Genomic DNA, 24,643 nt, shown 5'->3' on the forward strand with positions numbered 1-24,643 from the left:
AGGGGATGCAGACCAGAGAAAGACTTTCGTCTTGTTTACATCAGGGTCCCCCATTTTCAATTCATCATAACATGACATACACAACATACAGATAGACAGTACTGCTACATCTATACATTTATGACATACCAGATTTGCAAATACAGTACTGTTTGTGATACAAAAAGTGTCCAGAAAAAGAGTGTATATACATTTGACGTAGAAACTGTACATTGGAGGGGTTTGGGTGGGTGGGTGGGGGGCTGTACATTGGGGGTAGGGGGGGGGGGGCACTGTACACTGTACTTTGGAATACTGACAAAGCCATACTTGGTCATTTATTGTACAACTGGGTTAGGACATTTGTAGGGGCCAAGCCTAAACAAACTGTTCAGTTATTGTCCTTTGTGATGTCTCGGGGGACACAAACAATCACTTATATTTAGATTAAACATGTATTGTCATTATACAGCACAGGTACAGTACAACAAAAATAAGTTGGCATTTAACCAGAGTGCAACGTAACAGTAAAGTGCATAACAATATACAGGATAGTTGTCGTGTAATATACAGTATATATCCAGTGTAAAAGGACAGGGAAGGAAATTATAATTACAAATTTAGTAGATTTAGACTAGTTTCTTCTTTGCAAAATGTCACTTTTAATGTTTGGTCCCCAGATTACAAGAACCCCACTGTAATACTACATGTACTCAGTTTTGGTTCCCTACTTATTGTTTGTCAGCTATTGTACTGCCAGGTTTGTTTTTACCAATGAGTCGCGTATGACACATCTGAATGGACCAAGTGTGACAAAGCCTCTTTATCTGCGTTCTGTCCTATTCTGTTTTGTCCCCCCCCCCCAAGCCATGTGATAAACTGCAACAGGCAAAACAATTATTAGTTAGTCTATTCATTAATTTATAAATAATGCTAAAAATAATAATTATCACCATCATTCACCATTTATTTTTAAGCAGAGAGGTAGTTGACATTCAAACTGTGACCCCACTGTTACAATTTCCCCATCACAATACAAATGGTAATAGGCATACCTAATTATATGTACCTAATTATTATAGTACTATTGCTTCTATTATCATTATTTTCTATTATATTTTCTGCCTGTACCTCCCCCATTTACATTTACATTTAGTCATTTAGCTGACGCTTTTATCCAAAGCGAGTCAAGCGACTTACAAGTTCTGTACGACAAGTCATCAGGAAGGGCACAACTCTATCAGCTGAGTAACAATGTTCATCAAAGTGTTGAGTGCTACAGTGTAGGTTAGTTTATTAGGACAAGTGCATGACAGTAAGGTTAGTTAGGGTTAGATATTTTTTTTCTTTTTAATTCAGAAAATGGTTCAAGAAGTGCGTCTTTAGTCAACGGCAAAAGATTGGACGGGTTTCGGCTGTCCTAACTGGGGTGGGTAGTTCATTCCACCATTGTGGGGCAAGGACTGAGAATAGGCGACTTCTCTTTGATGACCCTCCCGGAGCTTGGATAGGAGTAGGTCTGAGGCGGCCAGAAGATGCAGAGCGTAGGGGTCTTGAGGGTGTGTACTAGTTAGAGACCATTGACCGGAGGTAGGCGGGAGCGGTGGCACCCACATTTCCCCAAGGGGATTAATAAAGGACCACTTTACTTAACCTTATACTATGCTAATATAGGCTTACAGTTTAGTCTTAAAGGGGAACTATCTTATAAATAGCCTTTCCAGTGTTTTGCATTGTTTTCTAGCAATGTGGGGTTGTACCAACACCAGGGTTCGAAATTAACGGGGGCTTGGGGCATAATGCCCTTGAAAATGGACAAAATGCCCTCGAAAATCAGTTAAAGGGGGCACTTAATGCCCCCGACAGTTTACTAATTATATATATATATTTATCCGGTAATGGAGCGTCTGTATCGTACGGTTCAGATGACGCGCAAATAAAAAAAATCATTTGGCGGAGCCGGTGTTCTGCACTGGCTGCAGGCAGCAGCAGCAGCACTGTAGCCAGCCAGGTGCTAGTCAGTTTGTGTAAAAATGGCACGCACAATATAAATCAATCTTCATTACGACTTTAAAAACATAGCCATTAACATTACATAGGCCTACACACATCTTGCCATAGCAGTTCGTAAACACAACGCACGTTTTAACTATGGTAGCCCGACGCAGCCCGCAAGCTAATACTGTACAGTCAATGAAATGTCACCGTAGCTACTGTAGCAGAGGAGGAAATGGGAGTCTGAGAGGCGGGGTGTTTAAAGACAATGATAGGCGTTTATTCAACATCCAAGAAGGCTAACATACAACTGTGTTTTATTAACTCCAACCGGGACTATTGCCGCTTTCCCACTGCATGCCATCACCTCCTAACGTTACCGGAGCTGATAATAACATTGCTGAAGGTGCGTGACACTAAAATGTCCGTGGGGACCCGGCGCCAACCCATAGATAGTTCCAACTCACCGAATTGCGTAATCCACCACAGATGCACTCAATATTTAAATAATGTTAGTCTAAATAAATGTAGACAGAAACATAATAATTTCAAGCAGAAAACGAATCTTTCCATTAAGAACTGACAATCAGGGAATTTAAACATGGTTGACATTGTTTTTGTGTGTTTATATTAATTAAAGAAAGGAAAGTCTAGTGCTGGCTGAGCATATTGTTTGTTTGCACTAAGTTAATACTTTGACAAATGTAGCCTATATTTTTCAGTCGGTTCGGTCTTTGTGTGCCAAACATTATTTAAGGCTGTAAACACTGTAAACCTTTTATTTTTAATAAATGAGAAGCATGTTTAGATTTGAGTGTTAATTTTTTTTTAATAAAGATTAACGTATATCGAACTGAAAACCGTGACCCCAAAATCGTGATACGAACCAAACCGTCCATTTTGTGAACCGTCCCACCCCTACCGTTTATCATAAAAATTCAGTGCCCCCGAAATACAAAAAAAAGCCCCCGAAAATCAATTAAGGGGGGCAAAAAAAGCCCTTGAAAAAAAATGTTAATTTCTAACCCTGACCAACACTGTCTATGTCTCAAATTCTCATTTTGGCGCAGTCCTCCAGTGCAGAGGAGAGAAGATCCTACCCCACTGAACCAAGCCATTCTGAATGTTGGTCCCCTGTGACGGAAGCAAAATATTTGCATAATGATATGCGTACCTCCACCCCTTCTGTGGTTTAGTTCCACCACTCACGCTCAACCATTATTTAGTGCAGACCGCAAGCTAATAGTGGAAATAATGCGGAAGCGGTTATTTAGCAGAGACCTTCAGCTGTTCACGCACACGCACACACACATCATGAATCAACCAGAGAACTATATAAAACGGGTGGGAAGGTAATGGGACTGGGAGGAGGCTCTCTCTCTCGCTCGCTCGTTCTCTCTCGTATCGCAGCACTCGCTTGTATCATCGTCAACCTGTTGCAAAATATCATAGCGCACGCTCCCACGCGTATTCCGATCCGTGCAATAATATTCACGGGGGTATATATTGTCATTTGAAACAAGTTACCAATGCATTGTCCCGTGGGTTATGCCCCCTGCAGCTAAATTAATTAGTCCCTCTCTATCTCTCTCTCCCCCAAAAGGTATCTGCCAGTGCATTGCAGTGCAGACTGTGGGTGACTGTCACTCAAAGCGCATTGCGAGTATGGGCAGAGCCCAGCCAAAAACAGCTTGGAATCTTGAAGGGCAGAAAATGCTGCTCTACAGTACTTGATTAGAAATACAAAACAATACATTAAAAAAACTCAAAACTCACAGGAATTGTGTAAAATTGCCCAAATAGTAGGGATGCTCGATATTGGCTTTTTTACCGATACCGATATACCCATATTGTCCAACTCTTAATTTCCGATACCGATATATGCAAGGTCCCCCCCCAAAAATGAATAATTTCAGGTAATTAACATTACATATATCTTGTTGTGGAATTAACACAACATTATGCATACTTTTGACAATAAATAAAATCAGAATCTGTTCTTACTTGCTTGCCTGGGTAAATAAAGGTTAAATAAATGTAATTTTTTTTTAAATTATAATAATAATATATATATATACCGATATTTTCCGATATCACATTTTAATGCCAATATCGGCCGATAATATCGGACATCCCTACCAAATAGTGAAAGAAATAGTAAGATAGTTCCCCTTTAACTCATTCCGGGCCAACAGTGCCCTCTGCTGATGGCCCTTCCGTACCAACGCTATATCCAATGGAGAATAGGACTTATTTGCGAGTGCATAAAACATATCAAATATAATAGCAATAGATCTAAATAACACAGTGATCGTCAATGAGTTGCTTCCAGTCAACATGTACGAAACGGATTGTTTTTTCATCGGTACATTTCCGTTTTATACCGCTTTGAATACGAGTATAGTTTTGGAGATTTCTAGTAATTCCAGAGAAAGACACGATAATAGCCCTTTAGTGGAATACACAAAAACACGTTGTAATTTTTCAGCTGAATTATGAATAGTTTTCAAATAAACGCTAGATTATCGATAGTATGTGTCCTCATGTACGAAGAGAACCGGGGTCTGAAAAATTGCTTCTCCGTACTTTGGTCGGCACGAACCTCACACACACACACGCTCTGATGGGGGTAATAGGAACATCTGATTACCCCAAGATTCGTAACATAAAGGCCTTACCTTACATCTGATGTCATGCAAAAAGATTAATCCAATTCCTGATCGCCATTCCAAATATCGATCGCGTCCATTGATCCAACATTATAGTCCAAAACACAATGATCCACGATGCTCCCAGTGGGGGAACTCAATGCAATAGTATCCAGCTGCATGCCCGAGAAGTAAAACCTGGACCGGACTTATTTTTTTGATGCACAGTCCCAGCCAATCCAATCCAATGATGTGCAATACCATCCGGGAGACGATAGGCGGCTGTATTTGCCCTTTTGCAAGCTCAGACCCATTCCCAACGATAACATCAGGTTGGATGGATGAAAATGAATGGATATCGCTAATAAAAGAAATAACGATTAAAACCCGACTATACTCGTGATTGGCACGGAAGCGATGGCGAGTTAACCCGACTACTCGTGGTTGGCCCTGAATGTTAAATACCCAGAGAAAGAGGTGGATATAGCCTCACTCTACTCCGCTGTGTTTTGTCTCTCTAGTCCAGATGACATAATGCTGCTGGAGCTGGAACGCATTGGTTTAACGCTTGTTGTTGTGAGTTTTATCAAAGGTCCCCATAGAATTCTATTTAGAAATTCGTTTACATCTTAGAGCAGTCGCCTTTCATAATTGCAAACGCGCTGGTGTTGTACATACCTCAAAAGGTACATTATGTCCTCTGTAAAAACCTCTCTCAGCAAGGGTGTCTGTTTGGCAGGGCAATGAAATAAGGGCTGCCTGTTTGTGATGAATTGTTTGACGAAGACCCCCTTTGGTTGAAATGACCTAATTAAATTAACTTTATACTTAATAGAGAGTGTTGCGCAACATCCATCTAGCTCTTGGTCATGTGTAATGGACATCATCCTCCAATCACAACTGTTGCTTCGTAAAGCAACAGATATGATTGGAGGATCAAGAAAAGCGGGCAGGGTTTGAGATGGATCCATTATGACTGCTCGGTGCTTGCTCAATGGCTTTTCACAACTGTTATCGCTGTTGTCTGATGATCATCTTTGCATTCAAACGTTCACACTTGTATTTTATACCGCATTAGTTTGAAACCAATCGGATAATTGCTTAAACAGTTTACTGTTATTGTTATAAACTGTTAATGTCAGGAGTGTCATGTTCTCAGCTTCAGATGTATTATTTATTGATTTGTTAAGTGTTTTGGGTCACAGCCAAGAGCCAGACTGAGGGGGCGTGGCCTTCTGTTCACTAGACACTATAGATGCTTGATGGGACCAGGACTGGAGCAGTGAGCAGTGCACCACTCAGAACCTGTTTACACTAATACCTTTTCATTAGAAACCGCAGAATTCGGGCTACATTTGCACCTAGCGTCCACACTGCTCCGGCGTCTTTGAGCTCCAAAGACGGAGACTTTGCAAAGTAGTGTGGACAGGTGGAGACGGAGATTGTGAAAACAATGACACAGACGCACACTCTCGCTTCCAAAACAAACAACATGTGCACTGATAGATATTGTTGCATCTTCTGACATGACAATGGATGCAAGTAAACACTATATGCCCTCAACGTTGGGACTTATAATTGACCAAACTCATTATTTTCTTATCGATCATCAACACTCCGAAGACAGTACTCAATGAATCTTCCCCATTGACAGTTTACACAGGCACACCAGGCATGCACTGTTTTTTTTTTTATCCACTTTTTCTCCCATTTTTTCTATATTTTCTCCCATCCCAATTTCGTATCATCCAATTCAACCCTCCCCTGTCACGGACGCTGTTTCTTGCCTCCCACAAGCCGGCTGCAATGTGGACTTAAGTCATGCATAGCACAAGTCTCCTCCGGTACTTGAGGTAACAGCAGTCGCATCTTTTCACCTGCGCAGCTCGATCTCTCAGTGGCGAGGAGTAACGCGTGGGAGGCTCACGCTGCCCCCGACACTTCCTGATTCTACTGCGCAGGCGCACCAACCGACCTGTAGGAGTCGCTGTCCACAACGCCCGATCCCCACCCATCAGTTTCCCACCCCCTAATACGGCCAATGTGTATTAGTACGGACGACCAGCTAAACTGAAAGCAAATGTGGAGCGCTGGGCTCGAACAGGCGAGCCCAGCGTCTCCAGCATTTCGTGGCGAGTGCCACCAGGCATGCACTGTTATAACTCAACAAGTACTACACACTGAGACACGTGCACACCAGGCATGCACTCAACAAGTACTACACACTGAGACACGTGCACACCAGGCATGCACTGTTATAACTCAACAAGTACTACACACAGACACGTGCACACCAGGCATGCACTGTTATAACTCAACAAGTACTACACACTGAGACACGTGCACACCAGGCATGCACTCAACAAGTACTACACACTGAGACACGTGCACACCAGGCATGCACTCAACAAGTACTACACACTGAGACACGTGCACACCAGGCATGCACTCAACAAGTACTACACACTGAGACACGTGCACACCAGGCATGCACTCAACAAGTACTACACACTGAGACACGTGCACACCAGGCATGCACTCTACAAGTACTACACACTGAGACACGTGCACACCAGGCATGCACTGTTCTGTTATAACTCAACAAGTACTACACACTGAGACACGTGCACACCAGGCATGCACTCAACAAGTACTACACACTGAGACACGTGCACACCAGGCATGCACTCAACAAGTACTACACACTGAGACACGTGCACACCAGGCATGCACTCAACAAGTACTACACACTGAGACACGTGCACACCAGGCATGCACTGTTATAACTCAACAAGTACTACACACTGAGACACGTGCACACCAGGCATGCACTCAACAAGTACTACACACTGAGACACGTGCACACCAGGCATGCACTCAACAAGTACTACACACTGAGACACGTGCACACCAGGCATGCACTCAACAAGTACTACACTGAGACACGTGCACACCAGGCATGCACTCTACAAGTACTACACACTGAGACACGTGCACACCAGGCATGCACTGTTATAACTCAACAAGTACTACACACTGAGACACGTGCACACCAGGCATGCACTCAACAAGTACTACACACTGAGACACGTGCACACCAGGCATGCACTGTTATAACTCAACAAGTACTACACTGAGACACGTGCACACCAGGCATGCACTGTTATAACTCAACAAGTACTACACACTGAGACACGTGCACACCAGGCATGCACTGTTATAACTCAACAAGTACTACACACTGAGACACGTGCACACCAGGCATGCACTGTTATAACTCAACAAGTACTACACTGAGACACGTGCACACCAGGCATGCACTGTTATAACTCAACAAGTACTACACTGAGACACGTGCTTGCCCAGTGTAGCAAAAGACGCCGGAAATCATTTACTCTGCTCTAAAATCAAAGGCGTATAAGTCTAGCCTCGCTCAGAGTAACCTGTGTATATTAAGTAGTATTTCAGAGGAAGCAGATTGGATATCTGAAATTGCTTGATTTTGCAAAACACATCAAAGGGCTTTAATCATAATTTTCACAATAACAGCTCTGATGTACAAAAGATTCTGATGTAGACCTATCGACTTAAAAAATAGTACGATATGTTATATATTGCTTAATTCACCACAAAATGTATCCCTTTTTTTTTTTTTTTTATCTTTTTCCCCCTCCATTTTCCTCCGATTTTCTCCCATCCCAATGTTAGTCGTATGCCAATTCCCAATCCCCTTCCTGGTCGCTGCGCACTTACCCCCCACAGTCAGATCATCTGGGAGAGTGGAGGCTATCACGTGCTTCCTCCGACACACGTCCAGCCAATCAACCGCTTCTTTTCACCTGGCAGCGCGGATCCTCCCTGAGAGGGCGTAGCGTGTGGAAGGATCACACTATCCCACTCAGGTCCTATCCGCGCTTAGCAGGCGCCCCGACCGAACTGTAGGAGTCGCTGTTTACACAGCCAATTGTATTAGTGTGAACGGCCAGCCAAGCTGGTGACAACCCCCCGGAGCTGTGAGCTGGACTCGAACAGGCGAATCCTAACTACAATTTCGACAGTTTTCGGCTTGTCATTGCTCCGACTGCTTTGTTGTTGAATCAAGTCAAATCCTAGGTAAGCATATATTGTGCGTGTGAACGTTGACATGAAAAGAAAAAAGTCAAAAAAAAAAAAAAAAATTAATAAAAAATATTTTTTTTTATTTTTTTTTTATTTTTTTTTTCGGTTTCTCACTTGATTCGATACTCGGTAGTACCGACGTGTTTCGGTTCGGTACCTCAAAATTACCGAATTCGGTACCCATCCCTAGTCTGCGCTGTCCTTTCAGCATCATAATTGTGCAGAGATGGATGTTTGCTCTCTGTTGTGTTCTGTATAACAGTATGCGCCTATATATTTACATCTGTTTTTAATTAATCTTCAGTGAGTATCCATCTCCATCAGACAGCAAAATAAAGTTTTGAATAGGCTATTACAAAAGAAAAAAAATACCTCAGATTACTGCTATTACTGTTGACACGGAGAAGGGAGAACACATTGAAAGTCGGTCATTTAGTCGACACATTGATCCCTATGACGTATGCATCAGCCTGCCCTATTAGCCAAAGTATTTTTCAATATACTGACCATGTCCACTTTCTCTCTTTCAGACCGCCATGTTGTCTCCGCATTCGCAGGAGACGAGAGGAAGTCAGCTGCTGGTCACCGTCTCTACCAGTTTGGATCCAAAACCTGCTCCATGTCACCCTCTCTCCCACAACCCTGCTGCTCCCTGCATCTCCCCCCCCCAAAGACTCCCTCATTCTCAGACGCAGGCCCAGCCCAAGCCCCATTCCCAACCCCATTCCAACCCCCAGCCTCTCCCACACATTCAGCCCCACCCTGGGACTCTGTTCCGAGCCCAGGGCCTCTCCCAGCCTCAGCCTCGGCCTCTCTCTCCCCAGTCGCAGCCTCACTCTCAGCCCCTGACTCAGACCCAGGCACTGCCTCAACCTCAAACCCTCTGCCAGCCGTTCCCGGTACAGTTTACGTTCCATTCCCAGCCTCGCTCGCATTCTCATTTTCACACGCAGCCCCTGCGTTTCACACCTCTGCCTCAGCACAAGGCCCGCCCACAACCTCAGCTACCTCTCCAGACTCCCCACCCACCACAGCCCCAACTCTTTCCTCATGTCAAGGCTGAGCCTCATTCTAAGCCCCTCTCTCCTCATCCCCTCTCTCCTCAGACCCTCTCTCCTCAGCCCCTCTCTCCTCAGCCCCTCTCTCCTCAGACCCTCTCTCCTCAGACCCTCTCTCCTCAGACCCTCTCTCCTCAGCCCCTCTCTCCTCAGCCCCGTTCCCATTCTCAGCCCCTCTCTCCCCAGCCCCTCTCTCCTCAGCCCCGTTCCCATTCTCAGCCCCTCTCTCCCCAGCCCCTCTCTCCTCAGCCCCGTTCCCATTCTCAGCCCCTCTCTCCTCAGCCCCTCTCTCCTCAGCCCCTCTCTCCTCAGCCCCTCTCTCCTCAGCCCCGTTCCCATTCTCGCTCTCGTGGTCAGCTCTCTCCCCAACCTCTCCATGCCCATTCCCAGGCTTCTACGCAGCCCCAACCCCAGGCCTGTAGGCCAGCAGCAGCAGAGAGCAGCAGGGAAGGGAAGGTGTGGGATCAAGGTGTGAGGGACCATACAGTTCCAGAACAGGGAGTTATTATTGTGGCTCCCCAGACCATGACAGCAAAACAGAAGCCAGCTTCCACGGTGGGTCACCTGACCCTGACTGGACTACAGAAGTCAGCTCCTAGTATGGGTCACCAGGCTAAACAACAGAGGCCATTGCTGGGTCCCCAGGCTGAATTGAAACAAGTGCCACGTCACCATAGCGTGGCTGAACAAAAGAGGCCGGTATCTCTGTCCTTAGCTTCAAACCAAGACGCTACGCCTGGGAAGAGGCCCGCAGTGAGCATTATTGAACAAATCGCATCTCCCGGCCACCATAGTATGGTTGAAAAGAAGTCTATGAAAGAACAAACCAGCCTCCCAGCCTCAGCCCGCATCCGTTCAACCCGACACATATCCCCAGCCCCCCCGGCCAGTCCCTCTGCTCCGACCCCTACACCCCTACCTCCCCTGACTCCATCCCTCCCTCCTGCCTCTACAGCCGGCCCCACAGAAACACTGGGCCCCCTAGAACGTTGCCTCGTCGCTCATCAGGCTGAGATGAAGAGGCTGCTGACGGGAGCGCTCGGTACACTGTGCCAGCGGCTGGAGGTGGTGGAGAGGAGGGTGGAGCAGCTCTGCGAGCAGGGCACGGCTCACGGCAACAGCCTGACACTGCTGGGCGCCCAGGTGGGCCAGCTGTGCCGAGGGCTGTCGGAGGGCGGTGCTGGTGTTCAGACTAAACGCACCCCGTCTCCTGTGCCCGGACTGGGAAAAGTCTCCATAGTTCTGAAGGAAGAAAAAATGGACTTCAGCATTGAACTCCCCACAAGCCCCACCCACTCCTCAGGAAAGAAGAACATCACCACGACCACATGTCCCTGGAAGATGATGTCACTTCCCGCGCCATCAGAGAACGCTAAACGGAAGTTTTGTGATCCAGTCCCGCCAGAGGAGCGGAGTTACTCTCCCGTGTCAGACTGCGAGGATCAGGATATGTTGTTAGCTGAAGAGAAAGGACGTGATGCTCTCGCCTGGTTGGTCAGTTCAGCCATGATTGACACTGAGTCCAGCGACAGCCAGGAAGGGTCCGCCTCCCCAGCCCCGATCGGCCAGTCAGATGAAGATGCTAAGCGGGAAGGCAAGATGGGAAATGTACACTCTACAAGCACTGGGATTTTGCACATGACACATAGCTCACAGAAAACGCACACGTCAGACACGTCGCACACGCACGGTTTGCACACACCGCACACTCACCTTCCTCACACAGCAAGCACCTGTTCAGTTAGTAAAAGCTGTGAGGACAAGAGCAGTCTTGTGTCTGTGTTTCCCCAGGGAAGCCAGCCGAGTTTGGGAAAGGGCAGAACCGATCCTCACCCAGGCACAGTGACGGTCTCTCTGTCCACGGTACAAACAACAGACGTCAAGCCTGTCCTTTCTACCCTTCCTCTCCCCATGCACACTCCTCCCTCCTCCTTCTCCCAGCCCTGTGAAGAGGAGGAGGAGAGTGAGGTGGGGAGGCGGAGGAGGATGAGGAGGAACAAGAGTAAGAGGGAATCCAAGTATTTTCCGTTTGTCACCTCGTCTGTGTCTCGTAAAGGTCCGGACGGCAGAGGGATGGGCGGTCACACCGAGAGAGGAGGCTCTGGGCCTGAAGGGAAACAGGAGCCGAGGGTAGGGGAGAGGTTTGTGGGCTGTATGAAGGTTTCCCTGGGAGGAGGAGGAGGAGGAGGAGGAGGGGGCGGAGGAGGAGGGCAGGGGGGGGGTGGTGAGACCCTTCGGCTGACCCTCCATAACTTCTCCCAAACTACAGCCGCACCTAGCCAGGCAACGTGGGGAGGAGGAGGTTGTCGGACTCAGGGAGCCTCCTCTGAAATCCCGTCTGGATGCGTCGCTCCTTTAACGGGCGGGCCAGATTCCGAGCGCTCGTTCCTCAATTTCCAACCTACCAACCAATCAGTAAACCTCAACACAGCTTCAAGGCAATCCCTGGGCAGTACAGAGAGTGTTTTCGACCAATCGGTTACCTCGAAGCTGTCGAGCAGCTCCAGAAATGGGTCGTCCAAACACTTGGTGGTGGCAGTGGATTCTGCCGACCCAGGGGGCCATGCTTCCCTCCTGCTGCAGTTAGCAGACACTGCTAACCAGCTGATGCCCTACCACACCAACTCTAACCACAGGTACAGTTGGTACTATTACTACTACTACCCCCACTAGGTATGTAGAACTTAAATACTACCACTGTTGGGAGGGACCCAACAATAATTAATACCCTGTAACATCAGCCCTAGTCACAGGTACAGACACTAGTAGTATGATTATTTACTATTAATTAGGGATGTGCCGATCGTATTGGTAATAGGGCCGATCATGGCATGTTTTAATTGATCGTTATCGGCTATATTGAGCCTGATAAAATTCGGATCTTTTTTTTGTTGAGAATCTATGAAAACCTTTTATATAATATAAATATAATTAAGGTATTCAATTACCAAGCATATCTTACTGACTTTGCATTGGTTTTTAAACTTTTTACTAACTTTAACACTTTCATTACCCCCATTGAATGCCACCACCAACTTCAATGATAGAGCTCTCATATTTGCAAACTCATAAACTATGTCTTAAATTATGGCTATGTGTCTAATCTGGCCGTCGCTTATCAATGACTTGTTTGCAGTCAACATTGTCGAAACGGATTGTTTTTTAATCGGTTCATTTCCGTTGAAAAAAGCTCTGATTATCCTAAGACTGGTCAAATAGATTCCTTACCTCAGATCAGATGTTCTCCAAAAAGATTATTCCAATTCCTGATCGCCATTCCAAATATCGATCGCCTTTATTGATCCAACGCTGGGTACTGGAAATATGTATTCCATGCTGTTCTGGGGCTCGGCAATGAATCTGATCCTCTCGGGTGACTTGCCCGAGAAGTAAAATGAGGAAGCAGGATTTATTTTCTCCCATGTGTTTCATTCAATCCATTCCAAAGGGGTGCAGTATCACAGGGAGAGACGATAGGGGGCGGTATTTTCCCAATGGAGCTCAGAGTTTGCAGAACTAACGTGAGACTAGATTGATGAAATATGAATTCAAATCGCTAATAAAAAAAAAAAAGAGATCTCTCGTCGTTGGCAATGAACGGTCGGCATGAACAAACAAGATATCTCGTCGTTGGCATTGAAAGTGTTAATGTACTTGAAGTGATCAGGATTGGGGTCAAAAACACTTGATCGGGACATCCCTACTACTACTAATATTACTACTAATATTACTACTACTACTACTACTAATATTACTACTACTAATATTACTACTACTACTACTAATATTACTACTACTAATATTACTACTACTACTAATATTACTACTACTACTAATAATAATATTACTACTACTACTACTAATATTACTACTACTACTAATATTACTACTAATAATAATTAGGGATGCACCGAATGGGAAATTCTTGGCCGAAACCGATACCGAAAATAAGAAACAGTTGGCCGAAAACCGAATGCCGAAAGGCCGAAAATGATTAATAAATTATAAATATATATATAATGTATTTTAAATATTTGTTTAGCTACCTGCTTATGGCAAAACTTAACTTAAATAATATTAATAATCACTTATGGGCCCATAAAACATTTATTCAGCACTTTTGAATGCATACATTAATTCCAGACTGACTGCTGAAAGATTGTACAATTTAAACATTTTCTCTTTGCATACAACAAAATGTGCATTAAAGTGACTCTTAGCGGGAGACCCCGGGGGGGTGGGTGGGTAACTGGGGGAGGGAGAGGGGAGGGAGGGACACAGCTGCAGAAGATCAAACTACTCAAGAATGACCACAACACTATAAGTAGGGGTGGGGGAAAGAGTGAAATAATATCATCGATGACTTTCTTCCATAGCCACATCTGTGCTAGAGAGTTTTTTTTGTGTTTTTAGTTCTTTCTTTATCTCTTTTTATCTAAATATTTGTGCACAATGCAGATGGGTCTGATTGATATTGTTGTTGTTTTTTGTTTTTCTTTCCCAGCAGCATCTATGCTGTGTGTTTGTATATTTTGCAGATGTGTTTGTCAACAACCTTGTGTGAGAGGGAAAAAAAGAAAAAAGATGGAAAATGTACGATATCGACAACTGTAAATGTTAAAAAAAAAAATCCTGTAATAAAGAAATTAATAATAAAAAATAATTACTCTTAGCGGGGGATGACGTAGCTTACGAGAGACGAGTGAAAGAGGAATAGACCACTGCACTTCCGTGTTATATGGAGCTTGTGAGGAGGAGGGGGAAAGAGCGTGGGGGGATGAAATTAATGAATGTTGATTAGTTGGTAACTAATGTTGATTAGTTACTCTAATAAACATTAATTCACGCGCTCCCTTCCCCCCTTCCAGCCCCCCCCCCCCCCCCCGCTCTCTCCCATGAGCTCAAAATACCGAAGTGTTGCGGTGGTCTATGGAAGCGTTGTTAGCTAGCTTAACGCTAACGTTAGTTAAAAGGGTTTTTAACCGCGACGGGCATATAGTAATGGCAAGGATATAAAGCATGTTAAAGACGCATTTATTGGATGCGTTGCTTGCGGAGTTTACATAGAAACAGAGCGACTCCCAAGAGGAGTTAGTTATCACAGACTGTAGAATGCAGCAAGAGCTGCCAAGCTGCTCACGTTACACGTTGCGCATGCTATGTCTAGTCGCGTTTTGATTACGTCATCACAACAACACATTATTTGACATTCAGTGATATATTTTCGGTGCTAAAACCCTTTCCTCCGAAAGTGCATTTTTAACCATTTTCGGGCGATAATATTCGGCGGCCGAATATTCGGTGCATCCCCAATAATAATATTACTACTATAAGCCCGTTTCAGACATGCACTGGGCTCCCGGTCTTAACTGCTCATTAATCAAGAGTATGTCTGAACACAAACACATTATTTTACCCAGAGCTTAGCCTCCCAGCTCCCTAGTCCTAACTCTGTTGCAGCCCAGCCCCATGTCCGAACCCAACAGATCATTGTTCACAGTATTCACACAGCGGGCAAGTTGACGTATTGATTGATAGTTTGTGAGGTGCGCCCAATATGTTCCAAAAAGTGGCAGTGTGTGTGGAGGCGCGCACATCGGACACCGCAGCGAAGTCGTACATTTATATTGAACTATTCTATTGAATTTCTTGCAACATCTCCAGCGTGGACTTCCTCCCAGTGACCCCCAGCCGCGTGCTGCAGCACTGGGACCTGCAGCGGCCTGGCAGGCGGCCCAGTAGGCTGAAGGGCTGCTCCTCGCTGCACAACACCAGCACCAAGGTAAAAACACCAAGTTTGCTTTATTCGGTTGGCCGCCATCTTCCGATTTCTTGCAATGAATTATGCAATACGTCATAGAGCAGATGACTAATCCACTGCGATATAGTTCAAAGCGCAAATAAATATAGTGGTTGAAAACTATTCGAGTCGGAGGGGCGGCTGATTGGCGCAGTGGGCAAGGCGCTCGCCACTAACGCAGGAGACGCTGGGTTCGAGCCCAGCTCTCGGCGTTGCTACCGGCTGGCCGGTCGTTCATACTAACACAATTGGCAAGTGTTAGAGGGTGGGAAAGCCGGTGGGTGGGGATTGGACGTTGTGGACAGCGACTCCTACAGGTCGGTTTGGTGACGCCGGTGCGACGGAAGCAGGAAGTAGCGGGGGCAGCGTGAGCCTCCCACGCGTTACTCCTCGCCACAGAGTTCGAGCTGCTGCGGTGAAAAGATGCGACAGGCTGCCTCCTCGTGTACCGGAGGGGACACGTGATGCAAGGCTTCTGTCCTCACTACAACCGACCAGTGGGAGGCATAGTCTAGCAATGTTCAAGACTCAACTAATATGGCGGCCATGTGAATAAACTGTGAATCTTTGCGATCAGGGCTGGGTTCAACTTGTTTCAATTCAGGGAGTGGATTTTCCTCAACAGTTTTAAATATTGAAAAAGCTTTTGGCAACAGAAGGTTGTTGTATGCAGTGATGGACTTGGTTGTAGTGTAGTTGATGCAACACCATCATCAGTGAGTGAACCGGCGTCACATTGGATCACGAGAAAAGGTGTTAATCCACACCATAACAAGCTTCAGTCATCAACAACAACAGAAATGCGGTCCTCTAGCATTTCCTCCACTTGCTTCATGTTGGAACGCGGCCCCACCGTGTCACACTAGGTCTAGTTCATCACACGCTGCCTCATGTTGGAACGCGGCCCCACCGTGTCACACTAGGTCTAGTTCATCACACGCTGCCTCATGTTGGAACGCGGCCCCACCGTGTCACACTGGGTCTAGTTCATCACACGCTGCCTCATGTTGGAACGCGGCCCCACCGTGTCACACTAGGTCTAGTTCATCACACGCTGCCTCATGTTGGAATGCGGCCCCACCGTGTCACACTGGGTCTAGTTCATCACACGCTGCCTCATGTTGGAACGCGGCCCCACCGTGTCACACTGGGTCTAGTTCATCACACGCTGCCTCATGTTGGAACGCGGCCCCACCGTGTCACACTGGGTCTAGTTCATCACACGCTGCCTCATGTTGGAACGCGGCCCCACCGTGTCACACTGGGTCTAGTTCATCACACGCTGCCTCATGTTGGAACGCGGCCCCACCGTGTCACACTGGGTCTAGTTCATCACACGCTGCCTCATGTTGGAACGCGGCCCCACCGTGTCACACTGGGTCTAGTTCATCACACGCTGCTCTGAACCTTAAGAAATGCTCAGTGACCGCAGATCTTTTGTTTTTGATGAGTTGAAGTTTTTAAAATTGAAATATTTCTGTCAAGGCCTCCTGGGTGATCACCGGATCAGTTTCTATTTAGATTTTGAATTGACAGTGGATTGACCCCAGCCCTGATTATGACCCCCCACACCACCCTCTTGTTTGTTGTGACCTGCTCCCTGGTCTCTGCTCCTAGAGCGTTCCCCCGTTGGAGTCGGGAGCGGAGAAATCCTGCCACTGGCAGCCGCTGGTGATGCTGGGGACCCCACTTTCCCCGCTGATGCTCAGCACCCTCTCCCTGAATCCCCAAACCCCCCACGGTAGAACCCTATCCCCACAACCCGCACGGAACCAGGAGAATAGCACCCTGAACCCCTCATACCCCAAAAGTAGCGACCCCCAGAGCACCCTTTCCTCTCCCGGTAGCAGCCCCCCGCCCTTTAGCCCCAGCCCTCACCGAGACCCCCACCAAGCTATCACCATAGACGCCAGACTCTCGCTGCGTTCTTCCCCCCAGTTCTCCTCCCAGTCCGATGCATCACACAGCAGCAGCCGCCGCCAGTGGAGCTTCCCCGAGGCCTTTGGCAGCGAGTGGGGCTTCTCCGGGGGCTTCTCCGGGGGCTTCTCCGGGGGCCTCTCCAGGGGCCTCTCCAGGGGCCTCGGCACCGTGTTGGCCCTCTCGCCCAGTCCCTCGGCATTCCGCCTCTGGTTCCGACACGCTCAGCCCGCCGCCCTCCTGAAGCTGTCGCCGGTCGCCGTGGAGACGATGCTGTGTCAGATCATGGACGCCGGGATGAGGAAGTTGCCCCCCCTGCGCTCGCTCAAGGATTACACTGGACCGCCGGGACTGAGCAATGACCACAGGTTCGTCTGGAGAGAGAGAGAGAGAGAGAGTCCTGTTAAATTAAATAATTTCCATTGAATCTACTGTATATTGTGGCTTGATTCCTTGTTGATTTGTGTTTATAGTTACACTCGGTCTAAGGGGCCAGAGGCTTCGGCAACAAGGTGAGCTAGACTCCGTCCCTAATTAGAATTATATTTATATTGCTGCAAAAAAATATATTTGGCGACCAGTGTGTTTTGTTATGCCATAATTTGCGTTAATTCGACGTGTGGGGTTTTCCTGTGAATTCCTAGACTGATAGAAACACAGCTGGTCTTTAATGAGCAGTTAACAATCTTGGGAAGAGGAGCATGTGCCTCTAAATAAAAAGACAGGCAAGAACATTGTGTACTGTCAGGTCCATAAATATTTGGACATTGACACAATTTTCACAATCTTGGCTCTGTACACCACCACAATGGACTTGAAATGAAGTAGAGGCCTGGCAGAGCATCACCAGGGACGAAACCCAGCGTCTGGTGATGACTATGGGTTCCAGTCTTCAGTCTTTGACTGCCAAGGAGGCATATATAGAGATTGTTGTAATTCCTACACCGTTCACCTGATCTTGCTGTAAATACCCTCAAATTGAAGCTGAATATGAATCTTGATTTCTTCATTTAAAATCCATTGTGGGTGGTGGTGGTGTACAGAGCCAGAATTGTGTTGATGTCCAAATCTTTATGGACCTGACCTGTGTGTGTGTGTGTGTGTGTGTGTGTGTGTGTCACTATCTGAGGACCATATAGAATCAATCATTGCTAGAACACTGTGTGTGCATGTATAAACAGAAGGCCACACCCCTCCAACATAGAGTGTAGGTTGTGAGTCGGCTGTGCTCAGAGATGGTGCACTAAAACAGTGCAAACAGAGAAAAGTATACATCTGAAGGTGGAAATGTATCAAAAGCTTGTGGTAAAAGCGTAACATTATTGTTCCAGACATTTCAAGATGTTTAACACATTGCCCGCCATAGGTTATGCCCATCAATATACCCAGTCTGCCACCACTGTAAGCCTATGGAGATGTTTACCTTCTTTGCAGGGCTATAACTTTTTAAATTGTATTGCTATATTGACATTACTATGGCCCATTCAACATCGATTATCTATCGTTCAGGATGTGGGAACGTTATACTTTTTCATTCATACATTGTTGTGTTAATACCTTCTAGAATATAAGTATGTTTTTTTTTTTTTTTTTCACTTTTTCTCCCATTTTCTATATTTTCTCCCATCCCAATTTCGTATCATCCAATTCAACCCTCCCGGCTGCAATGTGGACTAAGTCATACATAGCACAAGTCCACTCCGGTACTTGAGGTAACAGCAGTCGCATCTTTTCACCTGCGCAGCTCGATCTCTCAGTGGCGAGGAGTAACGCGTGGGAGGCTCACGCTGCCCCCGACACTTCCTGATTCTACTGCGCAGGCGCACCAACCGACCTGTAGGAGTCGCTGTCCACAACGCCCGATCCCCACCCATCAGTTTCCCACCCCCTAATACGGCCAATGTGTATTAGTATGAACGACCAGCTAAACTGAAAGCAATGTGGAGCGCTGGGCTCGAACAGGCGAGCCCAGCGTCTCCGCATTCGTGGCGAGCACCTTGCCCACTACGCCACGTAGCCGCCCGAATATAAGTATGTTTTTAATCTTTTCTGCTGTAATTCAAAAAACGCTAGTTATAGGCCCAAACGCATATATAGATTATCGATTGCCGTTTCTTTCCCATACACGCTATATAAAAAAATTCTAATATATATGATCGGTATACATTATGCTTCATCATGCGTGGAGGAAAGGGGGGGGGGGTCGTTTATAATTCCTTGATCATCAGTAACTGCTTTATGTAGTATGGGTGGATATATTGATCAGATGGTTTGCAAACAAGGAAATGCACAATCGGGTTGAAAATAACGGTATATTCCTCTTACCGTGGGCCAATGAGACTGGCGGTGAAAGATCCCAATTATACGACGCCGATCGCCTAGGTCCATTTCCGGTTTGTATGGCGCAATAAACGCCGAAATCATATCAATTATTAAGTTTAGAAAGCGATCCATATGCACATAGTCTCTGTCGGGAGTCCCGTAACGAGATGTGACTGCCGGAGGACTTTCCTCGATGGACCGATGGCACTTCCTGTTTTGCGAGTGTAACTCGCCCGACCATCCACCAGGCGGCGGTATTGAGCTGTCGTTGCAGTCACATCTGGGGTCCAGCTGCAGCCCCGCGGGTGGGTGGATGAATTATGAATGCCATGGCAAAAAAATGAAATATTGATCTAAAAAACGATGTACAGCGATCCTGGCAGACAACGCATTGGGGGGCAATAACGCTGTACAGTGATCTTGGCGTCCAATGTGTTAATAAGGTACCAATTAATTACATTAGTTGCTGCTCTATTTTTCTTTTGTTTTAAGTGTTGTATTGCACATGGCAAGGTCTTTTTGGAAATTAGTTTTCTTCCGATAGCAGCGTCATAATGACATCATTATATATAATCATAATGTAATATACATAATGTACTAGTGAGCAGTGTCTTTTATTCATTCTGCTGTGTTTCCTCTTCCTCTCTGCAGCTCTCTGACGGCCCCTCGACGACAGCGCCGAACTCGCCTTACTGCAGAACGGACCATTCACAGCCCCAAGAGCCTTGCAGCCAATCATGGCCACAGCCCCAAGAGCCTTGCAGCCAATCATGCCCACAGCCCCAAGAGCCTTGCAGCCAATCATGGCCACAGCCCCAAGAGCCTTGCAGCCAATCATGGCCACAGCCCCAAGAGCCTTGCAGCCAATCATGGCCACAGTCCCAAGAGCCTTGCAGCCAATCATGGCCACAGTCCCAAGAGCCTTGCAGCCAATCATGGCCACAGTCCCAAGAGCCTTGCAGCCAATCATGGCCACAGTCCCATGGGTCTCTCAGTTAATCATGGCCACAGTCCCAAGGGCCTCCCAGCCAATCATGGCCACAGTCCCAAGAGCCTTACAGCCAATCATGGCCACAGTCCCATGGGTCTCTCAGTTAATCATGGCCACAGTCCCAAGGGCCTCCCAGCCAATCATGGCCACAGTCCTAAAACACTGCGTCTAGAAGGCCTCCAATCCGAGTGCCCTAGCGTTGCTCTGTCCAGTGCTAATGTGAAGTACCCCGGTCTCCACGGACGCACTGCCAGTAGAGAGGTATGGATGTTATAGTAGACTTTTTAGAGAGGTATGAATGATTAGTAGACTTTTTAGAGCGGTATGGATGCTTAGTATACTTTTTAGAGAGGTATGTATGGATGCTTAGTACAATTTTTAGAGAGGTATAGATGAGTAGTAGACTTTTTAGACTTGTTTCTCAAAGGGCAACATAAAATTAAGAATTCCACCCATTGCATTTACTTGATATATTGATAAGATATTACATTAACTTGAGAACCTGGTATTCTGATAAAAGTATTGCATGATCATATCCATATTTATCACCCCACCTTTAGACAGACCATTCTTTGCATAGAAATGCCTATTTTTCATTATCAGCTAATCCTAGACTTCAACAATCTACTATATATTTATCTATAAGTGTCATTGATTCACCGATTTTGAAAGTCCAGGATTATGTCCTGAAAATATTTTATGATTGGGTCTATATTCATCCACTTGTGTTTTCTATCTCTCCTTTCTTCTTCCCCTCTGTCACTTTATTCTTTCTCCTCTCCTCTCCTCTCCTCTCCTCTCCTCTCCTCTCCTCTCCTCTCCTCTCCTCTCCTCTCCTCTCCTCTCCTCTCCTCTCCTCTCCAGTCTGGTCTGTATGATGGTGGAGTAGGCTCTCAGCCAGGCCAGAGGTGTTCTAAGAGGGTTTCACAGATCCGCATCCGCAAGACGGTGCCAAAACCTGACAACAACCTGACACCCATGGGCCTGCCAAAACCAAAGAGGTCAGAACAGTTACACTGTAGATGCCTGAATAGAAATGTGTGTTAGCCTGATGGTGGCCATTTTATGAATAGTACAACAGTGTTGTAGCAGTCAAGTTTATTTGTATAATAGCCCAATATCACAATCGCATGTCTCAACAGACTCCATAAGCCCACATCATAATTACTTGACATTTCTGTCTATACCTTCTCCATCAGACACCATTTAGTTCTGGTTATTAAGAAGAATGCTAGTGTGGAAGAATGCTACATTTAGCATTATCCCAGACTGATTAGTAGTACTAGCCAAAGAGATTATAGCAAGATGTGGCTCGGCGTCTACACAGTACCGTCAAAGTGTTCCCACTGCTTAGAGGCAAATTCAGACAACTCCCATCTTGTTTTCTACCCTCAAGACAACACTGCTGCTTCCTCATTTGAGATTCAGTTTTTGTACGAGAGAATGTGTCTAGACCTGTAGCAGTGTTCAAGTTTCTTTATTAGTTGTCATACAGAAGTACAGAATGCTTTTATACAAAATGCTTCTTTCTGTTACGTTCCAGAGACTGCTAGACAAAAATAGATAAGTATAAAATAAAATAAGTATAGCAAGTATAAAATAGAAGTCAAGTACGTAGACACAAGTGTTCAGTATGTACAATGTTCAATGCAGAGTAGAAGTAACTGAGTTACCATACAATATACTATACAGTGCAAAGCAGAAATGGGATGAGGTACAATTTAGGTACAATTTAACAGTAAGGTGTAATGAGGTATGGGTTGTAGTGCAAATTCTTTACCAATAAATATAAAGTGTGTTTAGGTGTTCTAAAGTGGGTGCTGCAGTGAGTTGTTTGTTTAAAGTGAGTGTGTGCGTGTGGATGTGTGTGCTGTGAGTGCATTTGATGGTTGTTACATAGTGTTATTGTTCGTTGAGCATCCTGATGGCCTGGGGATAGAAGCTTCTTCTGAGTCTTTCTGTGCTTGCCATGAGACTCCGGTATCGCTTGCCTGACCGCAGCAGTTCAAAGAGGCAGTTGTTTGGGTGGCTGGAGTCTTTGATAATTCTCTTAGCCTTACCCCCATGCACCGCTTGTTGTAAATGTTCTGGAGAGTGGGAAGCCCCCCTCCAATTGTGCTTTCGGCTGAACAGGCCACTCTCTGTAGTCTGCTACGGTCTTGTGCGGTGCTATTCCCAAACCAGGAGGTGATATTGCCAGTCAGGATGCTCTCTATTGTACATGAGTAGAAGTTCTTAAGGATCTTCTGACTGACTTGGAACTTCCTTAGGCGCCTGAGGAAGTAGAGGCGTTGCTGTGCCTTCTTCACAACACTGTCAGTGTTCAGGAGAGAATGTGGAGAGGAAGAGATGCAGAGTCCAGGGCCCTCATTTATCAATAATGCGTAGAAAGTGTTCTATTTTCGTTCCTACGCATGGAATTTAGAATGTCTCTATGCACAGAGAAATTGGGATTTATCAACCGTGTGTGCACACGTCGTACGCACACTCCGCGTTGATAAATACCATTGTTCTTACCGTCTATGCTTGTGCATGATTATCCATATATGGTAGGGATGCCCCGATCGATCGGCCAGCGATCGGTATCGGCCGATATTCAGTATAAATATGAGATCGGTGAATTCCGATAATGCTTTATTTTCGCCGATCGTGAAAACCGATCGAAAAACATGATCCAATTCTTAGCGGAGATCTCGCTGACTTCAGTCTCAGACACACAGGACCTGCAAACTGCCGCTCCTCCTCCTGCCCCTCCCATACCCGTGTAAACAAGCTTGGGCAATAGTCTGCTCTAGTGCATGCAACCTCTGTGAGCTAACGTTAGCTACCATTACTGTTTAAACTAAATGACCCAGTCAACTATTCACTTTTAGTTAATACATGAGGCATTGTCTAACGTTATCTAGCTGGCTAGCTACTGATAGCTGCTGATATCAACAAATGCTCCAGCAATAGTCGAGTGCATGATAAGTTACCTCCGTTGACTTGGTAGCTCACGTTAGCTCACGTTAGCTCTAAACTAAATAGTTCACTGAGGCGTTGTCTTAACACTATGCCGTCCGAGAACGAGTATATACGTGTTTCGAAAAAGAGCGTTGTGGACCAGAGCCACGAGTATATATGTGACGAGTTGTTATTGTTTTATTCCATATTTATAACGCTTCTTAGGTACCCGATCCACTACCAGCATCTTTTCACATATTTGATTTTCAAAATATGCAGTACCGGCCAAACCCGCTTAGGGGCGCCATCGCTCCACTGCAGTATCATTATGTGAATACAAAAAATAAAAAAGTACAGTTCTGTGGGCGGATCATAGTTCCTTGATCCCAGCCGAACATCCTCCATCTTGGATCAGCTTGGCAAGTGTTTTTTTCAGCGTGGAATAATGGGATTTATGATTAGCCAATGTGCATATCGATCTACCAGAATCCGATGACTGGTGAGCAAATGCTGCCGGCGATCACATGGCCTGACGGTAGGATAATATTACCCCAAATTACAGCTGGATTGGACATTGTTTTATAACGTAATGTGATCGGTCAATGAAAATGCTATATTGAATGCACACTGTATTGCGGATTAATAATAGTAATCGGTGTTCCCCGCCGCCCCCATTTCATCCATAGATGCTCTGTAATAGTCCGGATGCTACGCAGTTTGTTTTATTTCATTCGTGTATATATACAGCAGAAATGGCGTTTGATATAACCGCGCCAACGTTTAGCCTATTATCTAGCTTCCTGCAGAAAAGCCTAGACGAAAAGTGCGTTATACCTTATATTCACGACGCTATAAAATGACAACCAACCGA

General features: G+C 45.9%; 1 protein-coding gene across 1 annotated transcript in view; it reads left to right on the top strand.

Annotated features, from left to right (window-relative positions):
• Positions 1–9,277: 9,277 nt before the first annotated feature.
• Positions 9,278–24,643, top strand: part of LOC311237146 (uncharacterized protein) — a gene marked incomplete at its 5' end in the record, with an annotated part of 31,724 nt that continues 16,358 nt past the window's right edge. The window contains 10 exons of the mRNA XM_084324952.1: positions 9,278–9,640; positions 10,190–10,268; positions 10,755–11,393; positions 11,591–11,662; positions 11,856–12,435; positions 15,464–15,581; positions 17,538–17,884; positions 17,990–18,028; positions 20,490–21,090; positions 21,694–21,830. Of these exons, the coding sequence (XP_084181078.1) occupies positions 9,278–9,640; positions 10,190–10,268; positions 10,755–11,393; positions 11,591–11,662; positions 11,856–12,435; positions 15,464–15,581; positions 17,538–17,884; positions 17,990–18,028; positions 20,490–21,090; positions 21,694–21,830 (2,975 nt within the window). The remainder of the gene's footprint in view (positions 9,641–10,189; positions 10,269–10,754; positions 11,394–11,590; positions 11,663–11,855; positions 12,436–15,463; positions 15,582–17,537; positions 17,885–17,989; positions 18,029–20,489; positions 21,091–21,693; positions 21,831–24,643) is intronic.

The sequence above is a fragment of the Notolepis coatsorum genome (genome assembly GCF_963971535.1).
Source record: "Notolepis coatsorum genome assembly, chromosome: 11".
In the NCBI taxonomy this organism is placed as follows: domain Eukaryota; kingdom Metazoa; phylum Chordata; class Actinopteri; order Aulopiformes; family Paralepididae; genus Notolepis; species Notolepis coatsorum.